This window comes from Cornus florida, unplaced genomic scaffold (assembly GCF_030987335.1).
Source record: "Cornus florida cultivar Cherokee Brave unplaced genomic scaffold, ASM3098733v1 CherokeeBrave_3.0.0_Hap2_Chr09, whole genome shotgun sequence".
In the NCBI taxonomy this organism is placed as follows: Eukaryota; Viridiplantae; Streptophyta; class Magnoliopsida; order Cornales; family Cornaceae; genus Cornus; species Cornus florida.
The window spans coordinates 88292474-88315781 of NW_026775579.1; the positions used below are offsets into that span (position 1 = coordinate 88292474).

Genomic DNA, 23308 nt, shown 5'->3' on the forward strand with positions numbered 1-23308 from the left:
CATTTTCATGAGTGAATGAAATGCAGGAAATGTGTGATACTCATTAATTTCGAGAGCTGTTTTTGGCTAAAATTTTGGACTTTGAGGTCAACATGGTATGAGCTTGTTTTCGTATTTAAAACTTGCATGTTGAATTGATTTAAAGCTCAAGCAAAGTCTTAAGTTTTGTATTTTTTTTTTCTGAAGGTAAGCAAAGTCTTAAGTTGATTCCTTCTCATATGAATGGTAAAGTAAAATCATTTTTTAATAACTTGCTATAATTTCGATCAAACTCTCTATTTTTTTAAACCTTTTTTCTTACTCGAAGTAAGGTTACAAGTCATTTTAACTGATTTGGAAAGTCATCATATCTAATGTGCTTGTACATCATTAAAAAAAAATTAACTCTTTTAAGAAAGGTACGAGATAAGGTTTCATTATTGGTTAGGAGTCAGGACAAGAAGGAAAAGGAAATAGATAGGGAAGCCTCTTCACTTTTTTTTACACCTATATTACCTCATTGCCTTCATTCAAAAAAAATAATTAACTCCCCCTCGAATATTGTTCCAAAATTAAGGTTTCGAGACTGTTACATAGAAAAGACCGGATCAAAGTTTCGAACTTGGTAAAGAGAATATATCAAGATTTCTCTGGTAAAAAGAAAAGAAGGGAGAAAAAGGAAAAAAAAAAAAAAAAATGATTCGTTATTTTAAATAGCCTTAACCTTTTGTAGCTATGGCTTTTTCAGTTGTTACCTAAAGATCTGATGGTAGCTTCTTGAAGCTCCAATGGCTGATGAGGATGCAATTGGTATATGGTTTCAACGTCTGCGCAAGGAAGAAGGGTTTGTCCAACAAGGCAGTACTACCATTTTGTTCACTAGGAGTTCCACTTTAGCTATATATATTTGAGTGGGGAGGAGGCTGCAAACATATTTCATTTGGTAGTGGATCTCCCGTCAGAGGCATGTTATATGAAACCTAAATATCTCTCGAGCATCACAAAACTGCCATTTACTAGCTATTAAAAAATCCGATAAAAATAAATATGTGAGCACTCAAATTAATGTATCAATTACATATGCTAGGATGGTGTTTAAAAAAGTAACGGATCTTAATATAGAACAAGTCACCATATCATCACCAGATGCTGCAGTTTAACCGGCTATCGTAACCCAACGACTCTTCTTCTCAGGGCAAATTGAATTGCAGTGTGACAAAATGAAAATGAGAGAACTTTGATGATACTAGTGATACATATTGCCTCCAACTTCTTGATTCAACTGCCGACGACGCCTAAGGATGCTGCTGCAAATTCCCATTGGTTACACTGGCTTGGTTGCCCTTCATCATCATCTTGGAATGGAAGAATTAAGCCTAAGCAAATAGGTAGATATGATAAACAGGAGACTCCAAAAACTCTCTTCAGCCCATAAAATACACTTGATGCTGCAGTAGCAGATTACAGGAAATATCACAAGTTCCACTGACTAGGGTTGACGTAGAGGCACTAAGACTCTAAAGGACCATCCTCCCCTGGAAGGCCAAATATGCGGAGATTGCGATCCATTGATCCAACGGCAATATATTTTGCATCTGGACCAAATTTTGCACAAGTTGCTTTGCCTACACAATCATGAAGTATACATCAATGAACTTTAACATATGAACAGAAAGCAACACTGATGTTTAGACTTGAGACGAAGGATAAAGGTAACATGTGTGTGACTGTGTGTGTGTGTGTGTGTGTGTGTGAGAGAGAGAGAGAGAGAGAGAATGGGACAGAGGACCTGTGCCAGACAAATCAGGGAAGGTTTTGATACAATTCCATTCAGACTTGACATTTGCAACTTGATAAACCCTGCAGTACCAATCAAGCTCGAGTCAGGGTAGAGAAAAGGCAGGTGTTGTAATCAGAGAATATAGATGCAAAAGATCTGGGGATTAGAGGAAAGAATAAAAACTAGGGTTTGTAAAGTGTAAACTAATTTCCATCTTAGTGTCTTGTACTAAAGTAACTAAACCCAACAGTATGAAGTTTATTCAAAAGCACACCTTATATCTGAGCCAGCAAGTGCAAGGTAACTTCCGCTATGGTCAAATTCCACTGTAAAAAACACCAAGAATAGAGCTAGCAATCAGCTTAGTTATATTTCCACTGCAAGTAAAACTGAAGAAGTAAACCATACGAATACGATCTCCTTTTGATTACAGATACAATAAATAGGTAAACACTCCCCAACCCCACATAAACCAAAAATTAGAAAAACCACTCCAAAGGGGAGGGGGTGAGGGAGAGTCAAGAATTCAAGCTTTTCCCCACTTAAATAAAAAGATAATTTACTCCAACAATATGGTTTGTTACTACTGGTTTTCAACAAAGGGCCACGAGATACTCAGTTGGGCATGGAGATATTTTCATACCAGATTGTGTTGGTGTACTTTCATCATATGGCGTAAAGGTCCGGAAGTTCCTCAGTTTGCGTAGATCCCACAGCTTAACACCATCATGAGCTGCAGTCTGATGAGTAGCAACATAAATCAGAATTCTGCATGTTTAATTATCTCTATATTGTTGCATTTTTTGTTAAAGAAACACGTACTGCTAGGAAGTAGCCATTTTCTGAGAATGATATGGCAGTTACTGCACCGACATGCCCATCAAATCTTGCTACATTTGCCTGCAAATCAATAAAAAACTGTGGAATGGCAAGACAAATTTGAAAACATCACGGATAGACCTGCCAAAAATAGAATTGTACCTGACTTTTTACATCCCAAATTTTAACCAGTGATCCTGAGGTACCTGTTCCCAAAATGAGACCATCAGGATGAAAAGCAGCAGATGTATAACCCTCAGAACTCGAAGCATCTGGAACCTGCAGAAAATCATACAAATGACCCAGTCCAGAAGTAATGAAGGGAAGCACGTGAGTGAGACAAGAGAGATAGATAGAGAGGTCAAACCTGTGAGAGGCATAAACCAGATGAAAGATCGTAGAAGCACCATGTGCTATCAAGAGAAGCAGTCACAAAGTAGTTATTGGTGGCATGGACGGTGACAGCTTGCACCTGTCAAGAGTTGATATGCATATCATTCTGAACCAGCCATACATAAATTGGAACTACAGAACGATCAGTTATACATAGAGCTAAATTATATAAGGAGCAAACAAATACTTTGAGTAACAGAATCTGTTTCTTTTAGTGCAAATGTTGAGAATGATAAGCTTGTCCTCCAGGAAATATTATTAAATGGTCCTGGGCCAATCACTAGCTGACACAAGCAAATGTGTCAGCTTTATTCAGTTTTCTGCTTGAGTGTCAGTTAGTGATTGGTCAGGACCAATGGTCCAGGGACCATGTAATAATTTCCCATCCTCCAGAACTTTAGGACAAAAATATTCAGTCACCAACTCAAAGGTGTGCGCAAAACACCTCACTATACATATAGAAAGTTTTATTGTTGTTCCCACCACGGCATTGTTGCACACTGTCTACCAATGCTTTTTTGTCTCCTCATGAAGACTAAAGTAAGGCTTAAATGCAGAGTATTAGCATTAAGAATGTTTTAACTTGCCCATCATCCATGCACTGAACCAGACAGTTTTTAACTTCTGTGTAAATTGCTGAAATCTGAGAAGTTGACATAAGAGACACGGGATGAAGAAAAGGGTAAAGTTTAGACAATTGTCAGTTATGTTATTTGTCAATGGTGTTTGGTTCGTAGTAGGGATGGCAACCGGGCAGGTTTGCCTAAACCCGTCCCCGCCCAGTGTCCGGGACTGGTTGAATTTTCACAATCCATCCCCGCACCGTTGGGAGAGGATTGTGTCTGTTCCCGTGCCTGCCCCATTATTTATTATTATTATTTCGACTTAATCCATGTGGTGATCACAGATCACAGGCTCACAGTTAATGGCAGAGAGAACATCATTGACCAAAAATCCTTGAAAACCCTAAAATCTAAAATGGCAGAGAGAAAAAATTGAATATATAGAAAAATAAATAACTGAATAAGAATGCTCAGACCCAAAATATACTAAATAAATCTCTTTATAAAGCAAATCTTTGAAAATTTCGATTAAATTAAAAAAAAAAAAGGCGTACAGAAGAAAGAGATGAAGAGTGGGGGCGATAGAGACGAAGACATCTGTCGATCTCGACTGCCTAAGTGGTGACTCCAAACAGATCGTTTAGCTCTGTCGTCAGCCTCCGGCGCTGGTGGTGGGTCACAGCCTCAGTTGTGAGTTGGGATCACACAGAGAAGATAGAAGGGGGAACGAGGCGTCGCAAACAGAGATGAAAAAAATAACGATGGTAAACTTGGAGTCGATTTATTCAGTACTTGGTTGGGCCGAGTTGCAAAATTAAATCATTCACCCAAATGGATTTAGTTGCAGGTCTAGTTTGGTGATGGAGGAGATGAGAGGTTAGAGAGAGAAGTTTTGTTTGGTCTTTGATACTGAGGAGTGAGGCGGCAGCAAGCGATGAGAGAGGTTAGAGAGAACTTTTGTGTGGTTTTCAATACTGAGGAGTTAGGAGTGAGGCGGCAGACCTGAGGGTGTTACTTTAGGGTTATAACTTATAACATGTATGTATATATATATATAATTAATATATATATATATATAGATATTGTAATATAAGGTGGAGCGGGTCAGGGCGGGCGGATATTTATCAGAACCCGTCCCCACCCCCTGACCCGCGATGGGTTTCAATATTGTACCCATACCCCCCCTTACGGTATAAAAATGGTTCCCATACCCGTATTTAACGGGACGGTACAAATTGCGATCCCTAGTTCGTAGGGACATTTTTTGGACACTAAAAATATGACCAAGAGATCTATTCAGAATTTTAGTTGAACTAAGTAAAGAATTTTCAAAAGAGATATAAAGGAAGAAAATAAATACCACATGTCATAACATGATAACAACGAAACAAGCCGCAGGATTAATTAATTTTGGTGTGCCCCCCTTTTTCAATCTCAATATATTTCCAGGATCTCTAAGAAAGCTACATGAAGACTCCTAAATAGATGTTCCTTGAGGGTCCGTTTGATTAGACGGAAATAGATGGGGGAAAGTGAAAGTGAAAGTGAAAGAAAGTGAAGTGAGGGAAAATAAAATTAAGTTTCCATGGTGCATTTGGTTAGTATGAAATTTTTTCAAGAAAGTTGTGAGAAAATATTATGTTGTTCATTTGGATAGAATGAAAGAGAAGAAAATGATCATACTTGCCAAAATCACCCTTATAATTTCAAATATTAAAAAAAAAAATTGTGTAAAATTAATTCATGCATCAAATTTTGTTGTTATTGATAATAGTATTCATTTTTTTTTGGATAGATTACTGATAATAGTATTCATAACTTGTATGAGACACCAAGTCACCTGAATTTCTTTACTCAAAAATATTGTAACATTTTTTTATTATATTTTTGGACATTACAATTTATATAGTGATTGTAAGGACTTTGATGAAATCGAATAGGATTAGGATTGTTCCACTAGAGGTTTGTTTCCATTAGAATAACTAATAGAATTTTACATATACTATATGACAACCAAGTTTATGAGGGGTTTTCTTTTTAAATTCTATTAGAATTATATAACTATGGAACATTTTTGTATTATTCTTTCCGAAGAGCATATATATTCCCTAGAACTTATAATAACTCTAATATCCAAATTCTAAAACCTAGTTGATATGTATGTATATACACATTGTATATATTATATAATGCATTTAGAAAATACCCACCATATGCTATATATATATATATATATATATAGGAAGAGGGGGGGGGGGGGGGGTTGAGATGAAAAAGAATAAAGCATCAATTTTGTATGCAAGATAAAAATATATATATAAAGAAAGAAAGAAAGTAAAGCTGAAAAGAAGATCTCACCAGCTTCATGAGTTTATGTACGTTTGGGAAAAAAAAAAAATACAAATATACCTATGTGAAAAATGGGAAAAAAGATAACCAATGACAATTATGGGTATAATAGGAATTTAAAATATAACTGTAACAAAAAATTTCACATGTTTTATAGAGGAATCGTTTTAGACAAAATTAGCTACTTGCGGAATTCCAGTTTCCTGAAAATTTTACGTTTCATCCTAAGCAAACGGACAAAAAATTTATAAATTTTCTGATTCTTTTCCTTTCTTGCTAGTTCTATCTAACCAAACGCACCCTGAGTGTTAAAGAAGGGGAATAGAAAATTTTAAATTAAAATGAAGCATTCGGCAAATAGAGGATGAATTTTTTTCTAAAAATATTGTCTCAAATAACAATAAAGGAATTGTTAATTGAAATATTCTACAATCAATTACATAAATGATTACCCTTGAAGTCTTTTTAAAAGATGTCACATGCTCAAATACATGGCTTGGGTAATTCCTCTTCTTTTTTTTTCAGGATCAGGCTGAAATGATCTCAGCGCATGTGGAGGTGTGAATTTACAGCGATGAACATGAATGTAGAACATTTTAGAAATATTTATCAAAATCATGACAAGAACTAAAAGCATAATACCTAAAAATTACAATAAAACAAAAAATGCCTGTGATTTTCAGAACAATCACCAATTATTAAATCATGAATAGTTCAGATTGAAACATATTACTTACCTCTGCAGTATGATCCTTCAAGATGTGCCTACAATCGTAGTTCCCATTTTCAGATCCTTGCCATATACGCACACTCTGAAATACAGAATTGAATATGGGGTTGAAAGTACTACTTTGTATAATTCAAAGGGAAACAAATCTAGTTATATATGTATACATTCAAAAGCTAGAATTCAATGGGAAACACAAGTTGTATGGATATATAATCAAAAATTTAATACTTCTTATAGACCATTAAATTTAATTACAGTAATAGAATCAATTTGTTAGACAGAAAATAAAATCAAGTTGAACCGATATATACCTAAGCAAGAAAACAACACAAGATAATGATTATGGAATGTTGAATAAGAGTAACTCTTCAATTTTTACTTCAAATAAAATTTACAAGTCCAAAAATTCATTATTCCAGTGAGCTTGCAGCACAGCCCCATAAGCAGACCAATGCAACATCTATAATAACCTTCATTTATGCATATGTACAAGTGAGTGCAAGCACCATAGATAAATATGAAGCCCATCAAAAGTGTATATATTGTATATACACACATATATGTATATCCACCACCAACTGCATAAAGAGATGAGCAGAAGATGCTTACAAGCCTTTGTTTAGGTTGGTATTCTATTCCATAAGCCTATTGACATAAACTTTATTGTGAGACCAGTAGAACCAAAAGAACTCCATTTTCCAGATATTTTTAAAAAAAAAAATCACTCCATTGCATACACATTGCAACAGCCATTCAATTCCCAATCTCGCTTTCCAACTAAGTCTAGCTGATTCTGTGTCCAGCTAATAAATAAAGGATGCACTCCTTTGCTAAATAATGGAGTGAAGGAAATTACAGTAATGTCTAGATATAAGCTCTATAACATCTTGTATTAAAAATAGTCCATGTATACCTAAAAGTCATGGACCCAGCATGCATTTCCAACAGAACGTAACAAAATCAAAGGAGGCTGAAGGAGACAGCAAATAAACAAACAGAACATAAAGGCGGCAAAGGAAAAGAAAGTTTAGATTTGACGCAAAATGGAAATGACCCTGGCTTACCTTATCTGCTGAACCAGTAACAACCAAATCACCCTGAGTTACAAATTTGACACTGGTAACCTATCAAATTAAAATGCAATTGATTGGTCAATAGATTCTACATAGGAGACAAAACACCACCATTTAAATAAAGGACAAAACCTTCTTTGAATGACCACTGAGTGTCGATAAAATCTCTCCTGAAGGTCGATCAAAGAGTACAGCATTTGTATCAACCCCGCCGGTTGCAATTATATCCTGACAAAACAAAGAAGAAATGCAACATAGTCTAATGAAAATCGAAAATAAATAAATAAATCTGGCACATAAAATATTGTTTGGAACTCCAACATAGTCTACTGAAAATCTCAAACAGAAATTGGAAAATTGAAATGACTGAAATGAAAAAGAAAGATTATTGAACACTTAGATCAAACTTCAATTATCTTCCAGACATGCAGTGTTCTCTTATACAAGTGGTCTGTATTGCATGTCAAACATGTGGACCAGATAAGTAATCCAAGTCAAAAAGTACAGCACAAAGATTCATTGAATTTATCACTCTATTAGGATTAAATTATTGTCAGATTAGGCATATACCTAAACATCCAACCAATTAGAATATAACATCATCATTTAAAATGATTAAACCTGTATGCTCTGTTATAGCTTTAGCAATTAGCAAAATATAACATCTCTATTTCTCAGTTGTCATTTTTCAATTTATACCATGCCCTGTAATTGAGTTAATTATTAGCCATAAATAATGCGAAGTAAGCATAATTGATTTTGTTTGGAAAATTGCACTATATTTTGTGAAGGTACATATATGTGTATATTCTCAAGGGTATGCTAACCTCGCCTACAATGGATGTCACTAACAAGTTCCCCAATTTTACTAGACTAATTTGTTTCAGATAACTTCGATTTCTTTAGAGCCTTATAGGGGTATGCTTTCTGTGATCTTCTCCATCCCTCTCAATATATTGTATGCTCCCAATTGACCGGTCCAATGTGGCAGATCTTGTCCTCTTTCACATGTTCTCTCACCGATTTACTGGGAGGAATTTCATTAACTAAGTCCCTGGAACTCCTCGTCATCCAATCTGCCTAATGTTCAATCAATGACATTAGCATGGTTGACTTTCTCTCACCATTTGACTATTTCAGGAAGGAGCTCTGTTATTGTTAGTGACTTGTCATCATGAAATTTCAAAGATGGTGCTCCAGTATCAATGTCCAAAGAGAGCAAATGATTGATGTCAATGTACAGGTGATTGAAGGTCCCCACTTATAATGATCACCAGTGCGACTCCAAAATCAAGACGCCAAAGCTCTCTTCTTATTTTAAGATATGAATAGATGAGAATGGGTGATCGCAACAACTGCGGTAACAGTGACTATCTGGTTCAACGATTGAGTCTGCAAATGGTTGTGCAGGGTTTACATGGTTTTAAGGGGAGAGAGATTCCGACCGTATTGGGGAACTGGAGAGGGGATGGGGAATAATACGGCTGTGACTTATTATATAAGAATTAAATAAGTAAATGCATAAATATCTAAAACGTAAAATCCTTTCACATTTTATTATAAAAGATCTCATGCAAGGAGATTTTTAACCATTGATATTTCAGGAGAAGGCTAATATATACTGATGGGGACATCAGCATTCCCCATATGTCTAATATTTACACACACATTTAGTAACACGGACAGAAACAAGGGACAAGCACAGGAAACACCACAGAAACACCAATAAGGTAAATTTTGGAGAAGATATGGACACGATGATATATAAATATGTATGCATCTTATACATAAGATAAAATACATAGTCTGACTATTTTCAGAATTAATACGAAGAACCATGTAACGTGACAAAACTGGATAATAAATGATAACAAAAATTATGATATCATATATACAAAGGGTTGTCTTCATCTTGTTTTCAAGAGTGTCAAAATGAACCCACTAAATTTTAGAGTGTATGAAATGTGTTGAAGTGTCTAAAATAGTAAATCTTATTTTTTAATAATGGACATATCTGCGAGGTGTCAAAAACATATCTAGGAATGTTCACTTGGTGTTAGTGTCCAACACAACATGGCAATTCTATAGAAGTGTTTGTGCTTCTTAATCTACACTCAACGTGTGTATGTGTACACAAATGTATATATAATCAACTCTCCCTAGTCCTTTAACCTATATTACAGTGATAATCCTAATGTATTATCCCTGCTATGTCAGAAATAAACATGTATGCGTGTCAAATTCAGGTTCATTGTTTTGAAGTATTAATGTAAGATACCTCACATATATGTCAGATAGGGAACATATCAAAATCATCTTGAATGTGATGTATGTCAAATACAATCATTAATGCACTAGTGCCAGAAAAAGTTCACAAGATAGGATCCTAAATGGTAATTCAAATATTTGGAGACCGGATAAGCTTAACAGTAGAAGACACAACATTGAATCTGCAATTAGAACCCGCGTAACTATGCATGCGATTTAACGAATATTGGCAGTACATTTTATAATGGTAAAAATAAAAGATGCATGAGAATGCAGTTTACATATTGGTTAATGTCATACCTTGGTGTAATGGATATCCACAGATAAGATGCCAGGTTTGTTGGTTTTGTGAAGTGGATAACTATTGAGTTGGGTGTACCTCTCCAAAGCATCAATGGGAGCCAACGTTGGAGGAATCTGGGAGGAAAGAAAAACAAAAGACCAGAACCACACACACACCCCACAACAGAAAGAACCAAAAAAAAAAAAAAAGAAGAAGAAGAAATCAGACAACATATATGGTAAAAGAAAAGATTAATTACAGGCAAATGACAAAAACTGCCAAGAAAAATATGAAGACTTCATTTAATAAATCTCTGTATTTACACATCATTACAAACATTACCTGCCGCTTTTTCCGCTGCTGCGAGAGTGCTGCATTACAATCAGTTAGCTCTGAAATTATGCTAGAAGAAATTCCTGGACGGATTCTCTTTCCTCCAGAGTCCATCTCGTCATCATCAGCAGCTGCAACGACATTAATAGAACACAAATGACCCATCATATAATCTAGGCGCAATTTAAATAGAATCACCCTACATGCATACAAAGCAACAACCTCTTTTCCCATTGCTCAAAGCAGAAGCATTAGCAATAGGCACTGCTGATGCTGACATGGGTATCTGTCTTTCTGCCTGCGCCAGAAAGGATCTTGCATCATCCCTTTCTTTCTTTAGTCTTGCAATTACACGGCAAGCGGCATCGTGCTGTTGACACAAGACAGGTAGATTTGACAACGAAATTCATTCAGTTGAGAAGAAAATAAAATGGAGAATCTATTCCATAATAGGCAAAAGATAAAGGAAACCATTGAAAAAGAAGATGAGAAACTGAACTGGCATATATTAGGAAAAAGATTAAAGATAAAATATAATGCATCTGGAAATCATAACCCCTTCATGTTTAACTCTCCCACAGCATTACATAACTCTATAAATGATGAAATTAATATGTTCGTCTCCAGTGCCACAATGTTGTTCCCATGGGAATTTCTACTTAGTATCTTATAAGGCTCACAATCCTTTTTTTGACAAACTTACTGTCATATCATGACCTATCCTCCTAAAAACAAGCACTTCAATGCTCCTCTAGTGAAGTGAAGTGATGCGCTTACCCTACAAACACAACCTGTAGGGAACACAAATAAATTAAGCAAATTCCACAAAAGTCAAATTTGCTTGAGGTGCTTTTCTATGAGGGACATATTAAAGTCTGCAGTGCATTTAGCTTGAAGTTTTGGTTGTTTATTTGAGGAGCTTTAATAGTTCATGAAACCTAATTTGAGCACAACTCCTCCTTTTTTTTCTGTTCTTATTTTTGGGATGGTACTACTACATCACTATCAATGGATATATAACCATAATCATCAGTATAAATTAGTGAACAAATGCTTTGAAGCTGTCACCTTACCCCCATCAAGTACCAACAGAACTTTTGTACCCTCCATTTGTCTCACATACACAAACACACGAGAGAGAGGGAGAGGGAGGGAGAGAGAGAGATGTATATATATATATATATATATAAACCCAGGATCCTGCTCACAAGGTTAAAAACATTGGCACTCTGTAAGTAAGCTTGAGCTGCTTTTCGTATCCCACTAATCACATGCTTTAATTATCAGCAATTGCATGCTGATCACAGGTCCTAAATTTTCTCTTGTATCCTTCTTAACCTATCCGTTTTTTTATCTAATTCCTGAGTTTAAAGCATTGCCTGCCAGATGGTGGACAATGCTATCGGAGCTTCTAATTATTTATTGATACTTATATTTCACAAGGCACCCATTAATTATAAAAAAAAATCTCAAATTCTTCAATGATATGGACCAGCTTCTTTTCACATTCTAAGATTGTTTGGCTCGTTTATTGAAGATATTGCAGATGAGTGGTGATGCCAATTATCGGGCATCAAGAACTATTTTATGTGGAATATTTGATATATTTAGGAAGTGGAAAGTACAGCAAGAGCCAGGGGAGAGGGAGACAGAGAGAGAAAGAGGAGAGAGGGAGAAATCAAATCACGAGATATTGAGACTGAAGTTGAAACAAAACACATTGTCTAGGCCTTGTTCAGGTCAAGATTGTGTATAGTATCAGATTTAATAGAAATTAGTTTATTCAGAAAAATAAATAAATAAATAGAGATAAGTTTTCTTTGTGCTCCATCAAGGGATAGATTTGATTTATATAGTTGGTTGCACCTTCATATTTTTTTCCATATTTTTTAAAATAAATAAAAATAAAATAAAAAGAGAGATTACAATTAAATTGCTAATAGAGTTCTTATCTGTATAATTAAAATAAAATAAAAAATTAACATTGAGAAGTTATTTAAGAAACTGCTCAGACTGTAAACAGAAATTACAGAACATTGATTACTAAAAAACCAAGGGATCCATGTTATCCAGGGAAAAGTGAAATGGTGTAACACCAAGGTCAACAAAAAGTATGAACAACAAAAAATTTAATCAGGCGGGACTATATATTAGACCTACTGTACTTAAATCAGATTATTTAAGGCCCAAACAACAATGAATGTTTAAGCTAGTCAGTACCTGGTACAGAGAATGACTTAGTTCTTGCCTTGCTGTATGTAGTTGTTGCTCCAATGCAAAATTGGATAGCATCAGACCATCCCATTCCTATTATAAAAGAATATCAGAATTTATTTATTTTTTGGTAAAATAAACTAAGAAGCAATAAGAAACCAGTAGAACAATTAGCAGAGAATAAGAAGGTACTGATAAGAAGCATTTATTAAGTCCAAAATCCTAGACAAATATAATTGATAAAGGAGATCCACAGTAGGGGCCATTGCTTGTGTGCAGTGATAAAAATTCGACGTACCAAGTACCTGACGCAAGTTCAAGTTTAAGAATAGCCAGTTGTTTCAAGTAATGCTAAAAGTAAGGCTTGCTTCTAGTCCACTTCTCCTAACACCGTTAATTAACGGGGACCAAAATGGCCTTTTCAGGACATCCAAAGCTATAGTGAAAGAAATCAAGCCTTGCAAAGATCTACTTGAATGAAAACCCACTTATATGAAAACCCACTAAAGGGTACGTCGTTACGCCACACCACCAAATGCAGTACAACGAATATGGCTATATTAGCTTAATATAGATTTCTTGATGCTTAAAGGTAATAGGTAGTTCTGACCATTCACATGGGCTCTTCTAAATGTTTGAAATACCCTTGTCATACACACAAAACATTATGTGCTCATGTGGTGAGTCTCCAGCAATCCTCAGACGTGCAAATGGCAAGTATGCCTAGTAATTTAGTTTCTCTCCGTGTATTCCTTTCGTTAAATGGTCGTTTCAAAAAGAATGCAGTGTCATAATGCACAATATTTATAACTAACCATGTTGAACAATCTGTGTCACATACAAACACCATTATATCCTATAAAATTCTAAAATAAATATTCAAGCACATCCTCATGACCTTGGATTTTAATAAATTCAACACTTAAGCACATATACCTACGCTGACCCTTAAAATACATGTAAAATATGATTCAAATGTACATATCTTTCTCTTCCAATTCATAGAGGATGACCACTAAGCCCTTAACTCAAGTGGTATCTTCTACTCCTATGAGCTTGAGAGTTCAACTTCTCGTTTGACACTTATCCAAGAATAAAAGTTCCCATTGGTTGGACAAGAGTGAGTCGCATGTGTAACATACCAACCAAAAAGAAAAATCGTAAAAGATTATACATACGCATGCATATATAACAATATCCTTAAAAGTTAAAATGCATTAATTTTTTATTTACTTTCAAAATTAGGTTTCATATCGATAATCATGAAAGAGACAACCAACATATTCTTATCATTTTATTTTATTTTTTATTTATTTTTTTTTTATGAATAACACTTTCTTATCATTGTTGGTGCCTAAAACTGCATGACCCAAAAGAAGTATACATCAAAGCAGGCCAAGTGGCAGGAATGACTTCCTTAAAATGCTATGGTCTTGGACAAAGATCCAACACTTACATCCTCCTGGGAAATCACTCATTCATATTTCTATTGTCTTGCAATTAGGTATTCTATAAGTAAGCAAAAAATGGGAACAACGTATTTAGTTTTATAGACCAAAAGCATATCATGTTTTCTATCGCAAATATGTTATCCTGGGTTGCTATAATGCTAGCATGTAGTTGTAACTATTTACTGGTTTGAAATACGACTATAGAAGACAGAAGGTATAAATTTATATATAGACGCATTCATGAAACGGTTGTAGTAGCGCCAATTGGAGATAAAATAAGAGAGAATTAATTAGGATGGTTTTCCTATGTGCAGTGAATCAATGACGGCAAATAGTTGCATTGGTTAGGAAAAGTGGCATGATCCTTGTTGAGGGTAATGTCAAGGCATGGATTGAGATAGTTAGGAAAGATATGGTAGCATGTGGTTAGACCAAGGCAATGGCCTTAAATAGCACAGATAGGCAAACAATGCATGTAACCCAACCCATAATAGTAGGGAAAAGGATCTGTGAGTTCAGTTTAGTTGAGTTTCCTGGACTTCTAATAAACAAAAGGGACCAATTTATTGTCATTATAGTCCAATTTGTCCTATTCAAAGTTTGAAGCATAGACATCTTTTGATTATGTCCTAAAGACTCATTGAGTAGTGTAGAAAATAAAACATTATGCCCAATATAAATATAGAAAAGAGAACGAGGTTAAACTTAGTATTTTATCCAAAACATCATGTGTGCGTGGAGAGTGCAAACAACCAGATTAGAACGATCAAGACCATGACTCCATCCACCAAAATAAAAAAAGTTGCAATATGGTGACGATGAATCATAGGTTGGATGGATCAATGACCTTCGGGTGTAAAATTTATGATGTTTCCAGGAAATTTGCCAAGAAATTTAGGTTTTTGTATTGACAAAAAATTATATGCAGCAATAAAGAAAAAGAAACACATACAATCTGGAACATTCCAAGCATCCCAGGAATGCTTGCAGCTTGTACTGGTCTTGGCTTCACTATCTGCATCAAAATTTCAGTGAAAGTAAGTTTAACATCCCATATTTATGAACCGAAAGCACTTCTAACAAGAATGTATGAAAGTACGATTACAAATATAAAACTGTATAATACCTTGCCGGTCTTGATTGGAACAATGTCATCCATATTTAAAGGCTCCCCGGTAATAGGGCATTTTCCATAATCCTAATTAAAACAAACAAACAAAAAGGCAGCGTTCTATCAAATAGATGGTTTAAATTCACACAAAAATAAATACAAGTTAAAAGAAACATATGGGAAAAAAGAAAATAAAAAATGCATATATAGGGAACAGATGCATATAAAACCGAACCCTGTGTTTGCTAACCAAAAAAACTGTTAAAACAAAGGAAACAATTTTGATTTTTTTTTTTTCATTTTATGACATACATTCACCGAATTGTTAACCGGGTTTTAACCCAAAAATTTATCAGATAATGTGTAAGGTGTTGAATTTTACAAATGTTGCTTTCTAAATAGAAGTTTGATTTAAAGTTCTTAATAATTACCCAAAAAAACAAAAAATAAATATATATAGGAATAAAATCCAGATAGCATAATAAGCTGAGACCTATGACTCTATGAGTTATACGGTTTTCTCAGTAATCAAACAAAGCAATAATCAAGAAACGCGCATTAAAAAGAAAAACCCTAGAAAAAAAAAAGAGAGATACATACTGATATATGTCTTTCGATTAATCGCTTCTCGTACAGTAACCCGGACTTCTTTGAAACAACCGGCTCTTCCGGCACCTCACCGGAGACTGTACGGACAAGAGTAAGAGCAAGAGATCAGACAACAACTAGAATAGGATGTGCCAAGTGAGTTTGTGTGTGTGGGTGAATGTATATAAGACACACACACATATATATATACACAAAGTTAGATATACTTGAACAGTTCATTGTGCTGAGAGATAGGGTTTCTGTTGAGCTCAGCCGTTCTTCGCCGCAGTTCTGAGACAAGAGCTGTCGAAGAGAGAGAGAAGGGGAGGAATGAGAGGGATGCGAAAATAAAAGAAAGATATAGGCTGCCTTCTACCAGATGGAGCGGACTAGTTCGGTTCTTTTTCACGGTTGGGTCGGGTTGAATATACTGGATATGCGAATAGGTTTATTTAATATTTTTTTCCCTCCTTTTCTCTTGCAAATAGGTTTATTTAATATTTTTCCCCTCTTTTTCTCTTGCGACTAGGTTTATTTAATATGTTTTCCCTTTTTTCTGTTTTTCCCTTTAGTTAGATGAAAATTTAATATAACAATAAAATAACTTTTTTTGTTGTTTAGAATAAATTTTTTAAAGAAAAATATGTAAAATTATTATTTTTTAATTTTAATAACATTAAACTTACCATAAAATGAAAGGTATTATTGTAAGTTAATAAAATTTTCTCAAAAAATCAAAAATAGGATCATTTTAAAGGAAAGTTAAGAGGTTTTACAAAGTAATTTTTTCACTTTCTTTTTTCTTTTCTTGCTAGGCAAACTCCTGAATTGTTCAAGAAATAAATAAATCACTTCCTTTATTTTCTTCTTGTTTTAATCTGACCAAACGAAGCCTTTTGGTGCTTGCAAATAACTTATTTAATATTTTCTTTTTCCCTTGGTGCTTGCAAATAATCTAGTTTTGTAATGCAAAAAACACCATTTTACCCTTGATAGGAAAAAATAAACCTACTTTGACCTAAAAATAGAGGCAACTAAGTGTTGACCCGCTGCTAGACCTCTTGTCCTTTCGAAGGATAATATTTCGTTATCAAAGATAAAGATTTCCATTGGATAATAATAATGACATTTCTTATCCAGAATAATGACAAGATAATGAAAGATGACGTGGTTCAACAGGGTAAGGATAACTCTGACACAATTTGAGAAAGTCAAAGGAGTAAATCATATCCCTGACAAATCTGGCAACAGACGATCTCCTATGATCTCGCAATTGAACTAAGAGAAAGCAGCTATAAGAATGAGATCATACAAGTCAATAAAAGTACGAAAAAAAATGATTATTAAATCCATACCTTTCTTTTAGACCTCTGGTAACGGACTTGATCGTCGGAGAGCTCTTGACAGGCACCACACCGGTGCCGTCAAATTTCATCGATCTTCTACTCTCTTTTTTTCAAGAAAAACGGTGTCGTATCGGACCGCGTGGATTTCTCCCCCAACAGTTGGCGCCATCTGTGGGAAACGACGATTCCCTTAAATCAATAAATTACTCAGTTGAGTATATGCACTTGCGGTCCGATATGGTAACTGGAAAAGAAACATCGTTGCAGGAATCCTGTAATACCCCTGATTTTAAAAGGATAGTCTCGGTATTTATTTATTTATTTTAATTGTATTTTTTAACTATTTAATTGATTATTTGACTAATTGCTTATGTGTTTAATTGAATTAGGTATTACTTGATTTTTTGATTATGTGTCTATGTATTATTTGTATTTGTCTATGTGTTAATTGTTTAATTAGATTATGTGCTTAAATGGTATTTTGATTAATTATAAATTAAATATTTTATTTTCTTTTATTATTTTATTTTATTTTTCTTTTATGGTTATGGTTAGTAGTAATGGGCCAACCAATTGGGTCCCATGTATTACTTGAATAGGAGGTTTGATGTGTATGGATTATTACCCATGGATAGTTGTGTATGTATATATATAAATATATATTATATACATATATAAAAAGGAAAGTAATTTATTAATTACTTTTATGGTAACTTGGGTAATAATATTTAATCTGATGTATATGTTTGATATTTAAATAATAAAAATATACATAGATTTGATACGTGTTATGTTTTAAGTTACTTTATAATATTATGATAACTTAAGTATTATTGGATAATCCATTAATAAATAATGGAATGTGTATAATTCATTTATTTAATAAACATATACATAAATTATATACGTAACATATTTTACTTACCTTTTTAATATATATAAAAGGGAAAGTAATTTATTAATTACTTTTATGGTGACTTGGTTAGTAATATTTAATCTGATGTATAAAATATACATAGTTTTGATACGTGTTGTGTTATGTTACTTTATAATATTATGGTAACTTAGGTATTATTAGATAGTCCATTAATAAATAATGGGATGTGTATAATTTATTTATTTAATAAAGATATACATAAATTATATACGTAACATATTTTACTTACCTTTTTAATATTTTAATATTTATTTTTTTTAAGTTGTCTTGGATTGGGAAAAGGGTTAGGGTTATTTTATTTAACCTATAAATATATAGCTATAGGTTGTAAAAGGGGATAAAAATATTCACGTGATATATTCTAGAGAGAAAGAGTTAGAGAGGGAAGGAGGAAAAGAAAGGAAGGAGGAGAAAAACCCTGTAGAGAGAAGATCAAGGAAGAAGAAGTTTAACTTTCGATCCGAAAGTTTAAGGCAAGTTCTTCTTCTATCTTTTTCCCTTTGATTCGTGTTTCTATGCATGCCTAGGAAATTTCAGGATTTATTAAACACATAAAATTAAATAATTATGCATGTTTAATTGGATTAGAATATAGGTTTTATGAAATTGGTTCATATTTGTTCTTGTGTTATGAATTGATAAATGCATGATTTTGATTTTATTTCCTGTGTGAATTTCTATATGTTTACATTATGTATTTTTTCATATCTGTGGAATGATGGAACGTAAAAACATGCCTAGGATTCCTGAACATTAAATAGGAACTAGGTTTGGGGTTTAAATAAATTTAAATAGACTCAATCATAGTGTTGCTTTCTATTTGAATGTCTTAAATAAACAAATGGATTTAATCTTTTAAAAATGTTTTAACAATTGAGATTAAATGTGTAGGATGAATTGGATATGAAGAATGTTTATTTAACGGTATAATAAAATATCATCATGTATAAGATTCAGTTTATGTAGGACATATGATATAGGAAGCTTAAATAAATAATAAGTCATTCCTATTATGTGATAACTTGATATCATATTATCATAGTTATTTCTGGAATGTTTGATGTATTTCCTTAATTGTTACATCAATTGTTGGATTGTGTGGTTTAATGCACCGGTATGGGACGGTGGCATTTTAGGGACGAATTAACTTATCAGTTAAGTCCTATCTATTTTATATAAGGGAATGGATTAACTAAAATGTTAAGTCTTACTTATATTCAAGTCAGGTCAACTGAACAAGTTGAATGACTCATAGAGGATTAATTTATTATATAAGGGAATGGATTAACTAAAATGTTAAGTCCTACTTATATTCAAGTCAAGTCAGCTGAATAAGTTGAATGACTTATGGAGGAATAATTTATACTAGATATGATGGTTACTAAATTATATATATATAAGTATGGTACCATGACATGAGCTTGAGTCTTACGATCAGTGGTTAGGGCGCGTATATCGCCAGGGATGTGTAGCTAGATATAGTGTAGTTGTGTACCCTGGTAGGTCTAGGTACTCATGCCCACTATATGTGCGTTTTGCATGTTGCCTACTATTCAGGTTGAGACAACCCTATAGGCTAGTGAGGTTCCTTTAGTGTGTGTATATATATATATTTATACGGACTACTAGTTATTGTTGGATTGACCAGGATGTATACGTGTATCGGATCTCTGCTTGGACTGTAGTAGAGTAGAACTTGTTTGTGGGCCTGACCCACCATTATTTTTCAGGTGTTCGTCAAGAGTAGAGGTTGTTCGTGCTGAGCAGGGATCAATCTACTTCATTCTTCCGATGCTACATAGGAGTTCCTTTATGATTCAGTTTCCTGATTTAGACAGTTATTACTGTCATTTGTTTAGTTTGGACTTTCTAGGGGTCCACACAGTATGGATTCCCGAGTTGTATTTTGGAGGATCAGTTGTATCGGAAGAGTTTATTAATTAATGGAAACATATTCTGAGGTTTATTATTAGATTATTATTTTAGTTTCTTATCAGCATTTTATTTATTCTTCTTTATTATTTTGTACCATGTGTTCGTTTATTATCAATTTGTTTTGATATCCTCAGGTAATCGGGCGTGGGCCTGGCCAACCCGCATTCAAAAATCCAGGGGTATCACAAATCCAGTCAAAGAGAAATGTCGGGTGAACACCCAGACGTCCTGAATGACCAGGAACGGCTTGCAGCGTTAGAGTTACAGGTCTAAACTCTGAATCAGGGTATGCACCAGTTGATCCATCAAAATACAAAGATCCTGTAACATCTTATCCCAGCTGGACCACCACCTCAACAAGAATTGTCCGACCCATATCTTCCCAATCTGAATGATTGGGGAGAAAACGAGGAGGACCGAGAAAACGATCCTCCTCACGAGTTCGAGACAGAACAAAGCCAAATCGGAAACCGACACAAAGAACCTCCTACTCCGCCTCCGCGGAATCCTTAGTCTCGGACAGACACAACCTTCTGTGTCAAGGAAAAGACATAGCAAGTTACCTATTTCGACCTGCAGATCGAGGATCTTAAGACAAAAATGGAAGATGTAATGCAGGCTATGAAAGAAAAAGGTCCTGCCGTCATAGATGACCTGGTACAGAAGACCAACTTGCCGTTCAGCCCCGCCGTTATGAAATGTCCTTTGCCTAGCAAGTTCAGGCTGCCCTCATTCGAAAGCTTCAATAGGACCAAATATCCCCTCTATCACCTGTAGACTTTTCAAGCTCTCATGCATTTACATGCCGTGCCAGATGAAATCATGTGCCAAATTTTTCCCACTACACTTAATGGATCAGCAAGAGTTTGGTTCAACAAGCTGAAGCCAGGAACCATCAACACCTTCGAAGAACTGAGTAAGCAGTTTGTGAGCCACTTCATTGCAGGTCAGAAGCATAAGAGACCGGCCATCTACCTACTTACTGTGAAGCAACAGAAGGGAGAGTCGATCCGGGAATACATCACCCGATTAAACATAGAGATGTTGCAGGTAGAAGAGGTGGACGACAAGGTGGCTTTGACCATTTTCATAAGAGGACTCAAAACCTCTAAATTCTTGTTCGATTTATCTAAATAACCTCCCACCAACATGGCAGAGTTGTTGATTAGAGCGCAGAAACACATGAACGCTGAAGACGCCATGAATGCATAGAAGGGAAAGGAAGAAAAGGACAAGAAGAGGTCAGGCCCTCTCACCGGGGATGAAAAGGTTATCAGATATAAGAGATCATTCTTCAGCCAAAGCGATGAGGAGGACTCAGATAAGTATACCGACTAACAATTGTCTCACAGCTAAAATTAGTCTTATCAAGTCATTCAAAATAAAGACTGTAGGCATCTCAGTTAATCATTTTAAATGGAGGGTAACTCCTTCACATGTTATTTTGTTTTCAATAAGCCTTGAGGCAATGATGGTTTTTAATAAAATTCATTTTAGTTGCATTAACTCTTGGTCAATTATCTTTATACTTGCAATATCCCTGTATTACAAGGGATGATAATGAGTGTCCTGTATTATAAGGACCCGGGCTGAATGAATCCCGCAATCAATATTCCCGTACTATAAAGGATAGTAAATAAATGTCCTGTGCTAAAATGACCCGGGCTAAGTGAATCCCGTAATCAACATCCCCGTACTATAAGGGATAGTAAATAAATGTCCTGTACTAAAAGGACACGGACTAAATAAATCCCATAATCAATATCTCCGTATTATAAGGGGTAGTAAAATAAATGTCATGTATTAAAAGGACTCAGGCTAAATGAATATCGAAATCAATATCCCCATACTATAAGGGATAGAAAGATAAATGTCCTGTACTAAAAGGATTCGGGCTAATTGACCATGGGTTTGAATACATGCCCTTTCAAAACAGAACCTTACTTCGGTATCTGTATTAATTCCACCATTGGGAATAGTACCCAAGGGAAGAGTTCCCGAGGCTATTAAAAAAAAAAAAAAAAAAGGGTTACTGTTCATGTGAACAGTTTCCGCGGGAACTATTCCCAGGGCAAAGAAGAGAACCGAGGGGGGGGGGGGGGGGAACTATTGTTCATGTGAACTGTTCGCAGGGTAAGAGAAAAAAGAAAAGAAAAAGAGTTACTGTTCATGTGAACATTATGTGTGGAAATAGTACTCGCGGGAACTGTTCCCAGGGCAAGGAAAAAAAAAATATATATATTACATTCCCAAAGTTAAACGAGCAAATTTGGGAATGTGGGGTAACTAATAGGGAAAAATAAACCTACCTTGACCTAAAGATAGAGGCAACTAAGTGTTGACCAGCCGCCATACCTCTTCTTATTTCGAACGATAATATTTCGTTATCAAATATAAAGATTTTCATTGGATAAGAATAATGACATTTCTTATCCAGGATAATGACAGGATAATGAAATATAACATAGTTCAACAGGGTAAGAATAACCTTGACACAATTTGAGAAAGTCAAAAGAGTAAATCATATTCCCGATAAATCTGGCAACATACGATCTCCTCTGATCTCGCAAATGAACTAAGAGAAAGCGGCTATAAGAATGAGATCCTACTAGACTATAAGAATGAGATCCTACTGGTCAATAAAGACACAACAAAAAATGATTATTAAATCTGCCTTTTTTTTAAACTTCCGGTGACTGACTTGATCGTCGGAGAGCTCTTGACAGGTATCACACCGGTGCCATCAAGTTTCATCAATCTTCTACTCTTTTTTTTTACAGGAAAACGATGCCGCATTGGACCGCGTGAATTTCTCCCCCAACAACCCTTATACCTTTAAAGTAATTGTTGGAATGATGTTAAAATTTGGAGGACTGTTTATTTAGTTTATATTTTAAATAGGACGTTTAAAATTGTTTGTGAAAAAATTAAGGAAAAGATTAGTTAAAATTTAAACAATCCACGAATTCATACGTGCTTATGTAAGTTTTATTGTAATCGATTTGTTGGGAGAAAATACATACCCCGTGTGTGATTCTCTTCGTCCAACCGAGTCTTAACTCTTGTCGAATTTAGAAGAAAATTTTAGTGGGGATAAGTGGATTAGTTATTAGTCCCGAGCTTAAATTTTTTAGTCGAATACTCCAAATAGAGTGG

General features: G+C 34.7%; 1 protein-coding gene across 1 annotated transcript; it reads right to left on the reverse strand.

The window, feature by feature from the left end:
* Nucleotides 1-991: 991 nt before the first annotated feature.
* LOC132274950 (pre-mRNA-processing factor 19) lies at nt 992-16288 on the reverse strand. Its single transcript, XM_059776323.1, has 18 exons — nt 16162-16288; nt 15947-16032; nt 15362-15433; nt 15188-15250; nt 12791-12877; nt 10793-10940; nt 10580-10701; nt 10255-10371; nt 7819-7914; nt 7678-7737; nt 6621-6695; nt 2946-3050; nt 2741-2857; nt 2582-2659; nt 2403-2499; nt 2034-2085; nt 1769-1839; nt 992-1604 (listed from the first exon to the last, which is right to left on the reverse strand). The coding sequence occupies exons 1-18, from the start codon at nt 16172-16174 to the stop codon at nt 1489-1491; spliced, it is 1575 nt and encodes a 524-aa protein (XP_059632306.1). The 5' UTR covers nt 16175-16288; the 3' UTR covers nt 992-1488.
* Between the last annotated feature and the right edge of the window lie 7020 nt (nt 16289-23308).